This window comes from Sturnira hondurensis, unplaced genomic scaffold, assembly GCF_014824575.4.
Source record: "Sturnira hondurensis isolate 20B ecotype Veracruz unplaced genomic scaffold, ASM1482457v3 Scaffold0007406, whole genome shotgun sequence".
In the NCBI taxonomy this organism is placed as follows: domain Eukaryota; kingdom Metazoa; phylum Chordata; class Mammalia; order Chiroptera; family Phyllostomidae; genus Sturnira; species Sturnira hondurensis.
In genome coordinates, this window is record NW_028080037.1 from 346,343 (window position 1) to 356,065 (window position 9,723).

The 9,723-nt window shown below is 54.0% G+C and overlaps 1 protein-coding gene across 2 annotated transcripts; it reads right to left on the bottom strand.

Moving 5' to 3' along the window:
* Positions 1–1,265: 1,265 nt before the first annotated feature.
* Positions 1,266–7,465, bottom strand: PGAM5 (PGAM family member 5, mitochondrial serine/threonine protein phosphatase). 2 transcript variants are annotated; one of them, XM_037051820.1, is made up of 6 exons: positions 7,222–7,465; positions 5,069–5,247; positions 4,206–4,331; positions 4,036–4,124; positions 3,774–3,907; positions 1,266–2,257 (listed from the first exon to the last, which is right to left on the bottom strand). In XM_037051820.1, the coding sequence occupies exons 1-6, from the start codon at positions 7,410–7,412 to the stop codon at positions 2,107–2,109; spliced, it is 870 nt and encodes a 289-aa protein (XP_036907715.1). In that variant the 5' UTR covers positions 7,413–7,465; the 3' UTR covers positions 1,266–2,106. The 2 variants fall into 2 exon arrangements, with proteins under 2 accessions (XP_036907715.1, XP_036907716.1); XM_037051821.1 differs by having other exon boundaries at positions 3,774–3,904; positions 7,222–7,464.
* Positions 7,466–9,723: the final 2,258 nt, after the last annotated feature.

Genomic DNA, 9,723 nt, shown 5'->3' on the forward strand with positions numbered 1-9,723 from the left:
GGCTGTCCCAGCTGCACTTTGTGCTGCTAACGATTGCTGTGTGACTGCTGCGGTTGGAAAGAGGTGACAGGAACCGCTCTGCAGAGGGGTGGGGCGCTAGGCCTGAGAGGCTCCGTGTCATGGAGCAACTTCCGTCTCAGGTACCAGGCCCTGGACAGAGCCTCTCCGTAATTGCTGCATGTTCACAGAAGCATCCACCGCTTCCAGAGGCAGTGACGGGCTGGGGGGTGCCTGCCTGTTGGGTGTAGTTTCAGAGCTTCCCTGAGCCGGATATGCTCCCTGGGCTTCTGGAGGTGCGTGCTTTTCCTGTCTGACGCTCATGTTTTTTGCATGGGCACCAACACTCAGAGTTTCCTGGCTTACAGACCACACAAGCACCTGCCTCGGCAGAAGGGGTGCTGGAACGGACAGCAGCAGCCCAGTGCAAACTGCCTGCTGCCTTCGCACTAGTGTTGGTTCAGGTCCCATCATGTCATCATGTGTGTTTCTGGTGTGTAGTTGTTTGGGCCAAACTTGGGTTATTGTTACCCATTTCACAGAACAGTTTCCATCTGTCACTGGGCCCTGTGACTGTCCAGGCACCCTCCTCCTGCTCCTTAGCTGTGTCCCACTTGGATTGACTCTGCCTTCTAAAATGCTGCCCTGCTTCTCACAGGTTGTGTAAAGGGCAGAAATGCCACCAAAAGACAGGTCTACACACAGGACAGGAAGGAGGACCCGCCGCCTAGGTCCCGGGGGTACAGCGCTCCCCGGCCTCATCCCCAGAGGTCAAATGTGAGCACCACCCATTGCACCTGTGGTTTTAGAAATTGGCACAGAGCCTGGCTTAGTTGTCACAACTAGGAAATAAGGTGTGGTGGCTGCTTCCAAAAAAGCATGTGCCTCTGGGGAGAGGGGAGAGAATCATAGGGGAAAAGGGGATGGACTCACATGAATAAGTATAATAACAGGTGGGGGGCGGAAATGGGAGGGAGGTGGGGAGCACTGGGGGGGCAGGGCTGGGAATATAAGACATAAAACTGTACTTGAACAAGAATTAAATAAAATTTTTAAAAAGCATCTGCCTCGACAGGCTCACTGCCCTGGGTCAGGGCCGCCACAAGGCCCTGGGGCAGCTGCCCAGCAAGCCATCAGCCTGGGTGAGTGAGGTACCGCAGAAAAGGGCTTTCTGTGGAAAACGTCTCAGGAAGTTTGGGGCTGCCGTCCTTTGCATGGTGCAGGCTTCCTGTTTTCTTTATCAAACAGTCACAATTAGTGCTTTGGAAACCAGTAAAATAAAATTTTATTTTGTAGTTATTTCCAGAAATAGATCAAGTATCCCATTTGGTTTAACTGATTACAGAAAATGTTCATAATCACTTCGTAGAAACTGTACTGCTCTTACAAATTATCAATATTTGGGGTGGGCACATGTCCAAATATTTTAATCTGCTTAACAGCCAGAGGCAACTGTCAGTTGGCTATTTTACTTAAAACAGGACTCTCTTCTGGGACGTCACCACCTAGCCCCCCTCCCTCACCTGCTTAGGTGCTCCTGTGTGTCCAGAGAAGCCTATTGTGTAGGTGAGTTGAAATCCAACTGTCAGGGATGTGTGACTTCGGAGTGAGATAGTTTTCACTGCAGGAACCCAGATGGACAGTCTTGAATTGACAAACACGTACCATAAGTGGCAGGAGGGTTGTAAGAAAAGAAAAGAATGTAGGAAGCAAAATAAGTCATGAATGGAAGTGCTGGGCCCTCCTCCAAGTCCCTGGTGCTGGACAGGTCTTGCTGACGGAGGGTCGAGGGGTTGTGTGGCCAGCTGCGGTGGTGAACAAAGACATGATGCAATCTGCCATGGTCCCCGCAGTGACACCTGTGAGGTCTCCTTGCAACCCCACAGGCTTGTCCTGGGGGGGAGACCCTGTGAAAGGATTGGGCTGTTCTGACCTGAATACTCCTTTTCCATCCAGGGCCACATGGACTGAAATGCAGTATTTCAGACACTTCCCTCTGTGGCTGCCTGGTCCTGGAGAGGAAGTGACCACAGTGCAGCCTGTGGAGGGGACGGCAGGAAAGGCATCTGTGTTCCTGGTGGCTCCCATGCCGGGCGGGGAGAGTGGGCCTCAGGAGCGGGAGATCTTGTCAGGAGGCATGAACCCTGTGTCTCCAAGGGCCCGGAGAGCCACACGGCCATCCGGCCGGACCACCAGATGGGTGATGCTGCCGTTGTTGAGGGAGAGGCGGAGCCAGCCTTCAGGAGGGAACTGCAGTGCCCTGGAGGGAGGACAGGGTGGGCTGGAGGGGCTCGCAGAGCTGCCAGCCCCCACCCCACAGAGCCACCACCGGTGCCAACACCCCATGAAGTAGAGGGGTGGTGACAGCCTACCCATGGGATGGGGGATGACACAGGGCAGCACTCCTGAGCCTCTCCCCAGGGATGGTGGGTGGTGATGGCCCGAAGCCCCGTCGCTTTTCCATGCTCTTGAAAATGCCATCAGGCATGGTTAGTGGTAAGCAGTTGCTACAAAGCCCAGTGTTCCTGGGTCACCAGGCAGCCTCCAGGCCCAGGTCTCAGTGGGACAAACAGCATCGCCTCAGCTCTCCCTGCAGCCAGAGTCTCCCCGAGAGTTGTCAACCTAAAGGAATAAGCTTCATGCTCCTTCAGGTCTCAGAGCTGCTGTCACTGTCTTAGGTCAGCCAGCAGAGTACCCTCTGTCTCAACAGACACTGTGGCTCTTTTTCACCCTTTAGTTTTAACACAGGTCACCTCTGCTCCAAGTCCCCGAGCATTCCTGGTGTTTTCTGCATGGGGGTCACTTAGCAGTGACTGCTGAGGTCAGCCCTGTCCCAGGACCTGGAATAACGCTGTGTCCACACAGCTTGCCCTCAGATGCCCAAGGCAGTGACTTGGATGTGCATGCGGAGCGTAGCTTTGAGCCGGGGCATACGGAGCACCGGGGTTGGAGGCTCTAGAGCCCAGAGGCCCCTCCATGCCTGGCAGCACTGTTCTAGCAGGGAGCGAGTCCCCAAGTGAGCTGGGACTCCTGGGACTCTCATAGGGCCATGCGTGAGGAGAGATGGTCCCCAGCAGCCCTGGGCACAGGCCCCGGGTTCAAGCGCAGCAGGGAGAGGCCCTGAGCAGCTGGCTGTGCTCTGCCCTGCCCTGCCAGACTCACGAGGAGGAGAACTCCCTTGCGATGGAAGCACCTAACACTTTCTAGTGGACTGGCTGCGGGGCAGGGGTAGGTTCCCAGTTACTTCAAATACACAAGCACCCAGCTGGCCTTCTCAGCCACAGGCCATCTGTGACACACGGCTGCAGCTCAGGGCTGTGTCACAAAGGCCCTAGGGTTGTGTGTGGAGCCAGGAAATAAGGACAGATGCCCAAGGAGGTGGGTGGGACTCTGCACAAAGGGATCAGGAGCCCGTAGGATGGGAGCTAACAGGCAACGAGCTCCTGCAGAAGGAAGTCACTAAGGAAGACAGACCAAGGCGCACAGGGTGGCCCTGCAGCAGGACATGGGCACTGTCGTCACTGAGGGGAAAAGACGACTGAAGGGACACATCCAGCACAGACAGCGCCTTCACCCAGCGCCTGAGTTTGCATCACCTGAGTCCTGGGCGGCTGCCACCAGAGACAGATAATCACAAGAAAGTCCAAGTGAAAGACATTCTACCAGATACACGGTCTGGCCCCTAGGACAGTGTGAAGGCCAGGGAAGTGGGCAAAGGAGCTGGCACTGGTTGGCAGGAGGGGAGGTCAGGCCCAGGGCACCCACGGGACCCTCACCGGCACACAATGTAGCGGATGACATTGGCGTGGCAGATGAAGATCTCATAACTGTCCTCCTGCTGCTTGGCATCTGCCCGGTGGATGTAGTTCCGGAAGGCGGCCTCAATCCTGGCTCCGTCTTCGTAATACTGCTGAGGGCAGAGTGAGGCCCCTAAGACTGCAGGCACTGGATGGGAATGGAGGGAGCAGGGGGAGCTGCCCAGGACAGAAGGGCCAGCGAGGGGCAGGGAGGGAGACCACCGTTGTGGGGGTGTTTTACCACAGCCTCTGGCTTCCAGTGAGACACGGGGGGGTCGGGCTCGATGGGGGCACCTTCCCTCAGCAGGTCTGTGCTGACCGTAGAGACGCCTACAGAAGAGCAGTGACTCAGCACAGTGACTCTGCGTGTCCCCTGAGGCTGCTGAGGGACCCAGGGATGCACACACCCACCTGGCAGGTGTTTGCTGATGATGTTGCTGGTTTCTACTGCACGGGTCATGGAGGAATGTACTATTTTATTAAACTTCAGCCCCAAGCTTGCAAGTCGGAGACCAGTTAGCTCAGCCTGTTCACGACCTTGAAGGTGAAACACAGAGAATTACATGCTGCTGGAGTCTCCTGTTTATCCCACAAATGCCTCAGTCCTGACCAAGTGCCATTAGGGTCAACAGACCAGCTGGGCAGGCTAAGTCTGGGCTATTTCTGAGTCCCTCACACCAGTGTCGCTCAGTTCTGTGCACAGATTTAGTCTCAAACACTTGTGACCTGCCGGCTGCGCTAGCACCAGACGTGGACACAGAAACCCAGTGACCCTGGCGTCACCAAGCACAGACTGTGCTTGTCCTCAAATATGTCCAGGAATCTAGTGGAAATGTCCTCAAAAAGTCGTTTTGGCTGTATGCAGGGACACCCATGAATGCGCTTCAGTTCCCATTTTTGTACCTGGAGCAGTGCACAGGAGGAGCCCCCTGCAGGAGCACATAAAGCCCCTGCCATGGTGGGGGACTGTGGGTGTCAACATCTGTAGCAAGACTCACTGCACAGACGATGCTTTTTCTTTCTTTAATGAATTGAAGGCAAAACCCTCCAGCAAAGATTATAATGGGCTTTACTGCTGTGGTCTAGAACCACACCCACAACATCTCCAAGGTCTGCCTGCAATATTTTTAAAGTTGAGGACATTTTCAAAGCCTGTCTAGTGTCAGAGGTGAACAATTTCAATGACAACCCTCGAGTCTGGGCCAAGAGTCCCCAATGAGGGTCCAAGGAGGCTAGCCACAAGAGTCAGCTGGGACTGAGCCCCAGCCACGTACCCAGGGGCGTCAGGGTGCGGTCCTTGTCCCGGGAGGCGTCCACATGGTACTGGGAGTGCCTGATGAGGAAGATGTGCCGTGTGGCCTTGGCTTTGCAGTGGTCCACCCTGGATGCCACGTCATCATCTCCAGAGTCTAGGTTCCTCTTCCGCAGGTTGACAAGGGACAGTGGTTCTCGTCTAATGTTGAAAGAGGAGACACTGTGTCCTTGTGACTCCTCTTCACCTGTCATGCTTCAGAATTTCTGATAAGACAGTCTTTCCGAGCTGGGAAAGCCCTGGGAGGAGCCAGTGACCTCATCCACCCCAGAGCTGTGTGCCAGCTGTGGGCAAGTGGACAGGGAGCAGAACAGATGTACAAAGCCATCATGCAACATGTTCTGCAGGGACAGACTGGCAACAGCAGGGTGACCGACCGGTGATGGACAAGCAAGGCCAGATGGCAGGAGTGGCTGTGGGAAGGTGGCTAAACGAACTTCCTGAATGGTCACTGAGGCCAAGTCTGAAACTGTGCTACCCAACAGTAGCCACTAACCATGTGGCTACTTAGTTCAAAATAATGAAAATGAAATAAAATTGAAGCACACTTTTAAACACTCAGTAGTACATGGGACTGGTGGGAAGGAATGTTTCCCTTATCATGGAAACTATGGTTGGCACCTGGGATGTCAGGAGCTGATGGGAGGGAAAGGGACATGTCAGCAAAGCTGAGAAGTGACACATGACAGCAGGCATGCCTGTCGGCTCACAGAATGGAAGTGAGTAAGAACTGAACGTCTGCGACACTGCAGAGGCGGGACAAGAGCATCCTTGGCTGGAGTAAGTTCTGGGGCAGCAGTGGTGATTCGAGGGCTCTGCCTGGGCCGTGCGAAACCACGGTGCCCGTAATACAACCAGACTGAGAGGCTGCAACAGCAGGGGCATGGGCACCAGGGCTGAGCCAGAAGACGCCTGGGCGCTGCACGGAGACAGGCAGCCCGCGCTGGATGAGGATCCCAGGGAGAGGCTGCAGATCCGAAACCGTCCAGCAGGGACAAACCCCTTCGGCGGATGTAGGCTTCAGCCTCAGAAGAAACCTGTTTCCTTACAAAGGCCTAAGACATTGGGAAGACTGTCCTGATATCTAAAAACTAGAAGACAAGCCCGCTCTAATCAAATGAAACAGACATGTCAACCGAGGGACATTCTACATACTGTCATGGTCATCGAAAACAGTGAGAAACTGTCACAGCAAAAATGAGCCCAAGGAGACATGAGGACTGACTGTCACGTGGGACCCGGGAAGGTAAAACCTGAATTAATCTTTGTAAAGTATGGACATCATTGGTCAAGATACACATGCCACACTAATAGAAGAAACTAGGTGTGGGGTACACAGGAACTGTCATGTCTGCAATTTTCCTGCAAATTTAAAATTACTCAAAAATAATTTTCTCTTTCAAAAAGTAAAGGTTAAAGAACAATCTCCATTTCGTTCCTGATACAAACAGGCTAAGAGTATGTTAGTTCTGTGCCCCTTTCCCAGCAAATTGTCCAATGGAATCCGGGAAGGTTTGTCCCAGAGAAACACAACACCAGCAGCGGCGGTGACAAACTTTCAATTCCAAGCAGGGACATGTAGAAAGTAGGAAGAAATGGGTGAAACTCACTTTATTCGATCCAATGTATCACAAACACTAACAGCACATAAATACTTAGGCATCTGCACTGCTTTGGTTTTAAAATTTAATATTAAACGAAACTAAAAATCGTTTCCTGATCCCAGGAGCCGCCTTTTAAGCACTCAAGAGGACATATGGCTGAGGTCGGGGCACACCCGAGGGCCCTGCGCGCCCCCGCCCCGCGCACCCACATGCTCTCAGCGCCTAGGAAACGACCAACGCGCCACATCCAACCCGAGGTCAGAAACAACGGGGACTTGGCCTAGACCTGAAAACGACACTGTCCCGGCCTCCGTGTACTCGCTCCTCAAAACGACCCTCTGGGCAGAGGAGGGGGCTTGGCGGGGGCAGGGGTCACCCACATCACAGCCAGAGCGATCCCGCACGAAGCTCGACTCCTTCTGCCAAACCGACCACATCAGACAGAGCGGGGCGACGAGGAGGCGTGAAGGACCCGCCACCCGGCACCCTATCCCACCCGCCGGCCCCGCACCTGTCCCAGTTGGGGTCCCAAACGCCGGGCCCGGGACGTGCGACCCCGGCCCACGCCGGCGGCTCGACCAGGCGCGGCTCCGCGTCCCCGCCCGCACGGGGCTTCCCCACCGCCACAGCGGAGAAGAGCACGGCGGCCGAGCCCCCGGCCAGGCCGCAGGCCGCCAGCTGCAGCGCCTGCCGGAACGCCATGCCGGGCTGCCCAGCTCGGCTCCGCGCAAGCGCTCCTGGGCGGGGACGGCGGGCCGCTGGGGACACGCTGCGGCGGACGTCCGCTTCCGGCCACCAGCGGCACCGCGGGGCGGAAGTCCCGCCTCCTGGGGCGCAGGACAGCTAACTTCCGGAACCAAGCGCAGCAACTCGGTAAGTGGTCGTCCTGTGAGCCTTTCCCCCAGTTTCTGCGGAAGGTCCGGGTGCAAATCACTGGTGCCTTGGAGCGCGAATGTTCACGCGGCGCTACCTGAGGGGCGCGACGGGAGCCCTGAGCTCGCCCAGCGCCCGGGACTGGGCTGACCACGCCGCGGGAGCCAGAAGGGAGGGTGAGCCTCGAGGCAGAGGCGGCCTCGAAGATAAGAAATTAGAGTTAAGTCTAGTGAACTGTGAAACTTCCGCAGATCTTGTTTTGATTCTACTGCAGTAAAATGGACACACGAGGTTACAGTCTTAACCCCACGTACAAGCACGCGGCCCGGGGCGTCGAGCCCGTTCGCACCGTGCAGCCGTCACCTCTCTATGTCCCCACGACTCCGGTCTTCCCAACTGACGCTACCCACACGCAACACTCCCCGCAAGTCTCCTCTCAGTCTCTGTGCGGTTGACTAGGCACCGCGTGTAAGTGAAATCATAGAGTATTTGTTCTACTGGGGACAAGCTTATTTCACTGAACGTAACGCCCTCAAGATTTATCCACGTTGGAGCAGGAGTCAGAATTCCCTTCCTTTGTAAGACTCAGTAAATTCCACAGAGTAAATTCCACTGTGTGGTAGGTCACTTCCTACCCATCCAGGCTTCCATGGACACTTGGGTTTTCCACCTCCTGCCAGTTGTGGCGATGCTGCTGTGACCGTGGGCATGCAGATCTCTTCGAGTCCTGGCTTTCAGTTCTTTTGCGGGCACACCCAGAAGTGGACTTACTGGGTCACCCGCCTATGCAGGTTTCTACGTTGGGAAGTGATGTGCTCTGGTTTACATTTTGAAAAACACTTTGGCCCTGGCTGGTGTGGCTCTGTGGATTGAGCGCTGGCCTGCGGTCACCTGTTCCATTCGCAGTCATGGCACATGACCAGGTTGTGGGCCGGGTCCCCAGTAGGGGGCGCGCGAGAGGCAAACACATTAATGTTCCTCTGCCTCTTTCTCCCTCCCTTCCCCTCTAAAAAGAAATAAAATCTTTTTTTTTTTAATCATGTTTTTAGCTTTGGCTGGCGTAGCTCAGTGGATTGAGTGAGGGCTGCAAACCAAAGGGTTGCAGGTTCAATTTCCAGTCAGGGCACATGCCTGGGTTGTGGGCCAAGTCCCCAGTGGAGGCCATGTGAGATGCAACCACACAGTAATGTTTCTCTCTTTCTCCCTCCCTTCCCCTTTCTAAAAATAAATAAATAAAAATCTTTTTTTAAAAAAGACAGGAAAAAATGCAATAAAGCCATTGACAATTGTGTTCATTTCAATGTTTTTTTAAAAATCATGTTTTTAAAAAAACACTTTGGATTTTGGAAAATGAGTCTATTACCGCAAACTACCCAGATCTTACTTTAAATGTGATGTCTTGAACACATACATTTATGTCTTCTCCTAGAAGGTTGCTGAGTAAACCAAAGGTATAAAGATTTAAAAATAAAAAGATAAATACACAAGGACATATCTGAGTCCACAAAAAAGAATAAATCAGTTGACAAAATTTAGGAAGCTGGAAATCAAGCCTATTGACCTGGGAAGATAAATCACCAGTTGCCTGTACTCTTGGAACCCAGGAAGCAAGCTAGTAAGTGAGTCCAGAAAGTTCAGGGAGTTAAGGAATTATCTCACCCTCCCCCTACTGCAGGAACCCAGAAGGATGGTGGGTGGGGCTAACAAGAGGGCTGTCCTCCACCTCCCCTCCATCACCTATACATTCAGGTGAGTGCTGCACCTCCTTTATGGCAGAAGACTAGTGAAATTTCATCCCAGAGGATTTGAACCAGAAGGACTGGGTGTGAGACACCAGGCAGCGGAGACTGGGATGCAGTAATAACTGACATCATCTGAAGGTCGTGTACTAATAGGACCTCTCATCCCTTTCCTGCAGTTGGCCACTAGGCTTATTCCCTGCTCCACTACAAACACCATCCTTACCCCAGGAAGAAATGAAAGGATTCCGCCCTGGCTGGCGTAGCTCAGTGGATTGAGTGTGGGCCTGTGAACCACATGATCGCAGTTCGATTCCCAGTCAGGGCACATGCTTGGGTTTCAGGCCAGTTCCCAGCAGGGGGCTCACGAGAGGCAACCATACACTGATACTTCTCTCTTT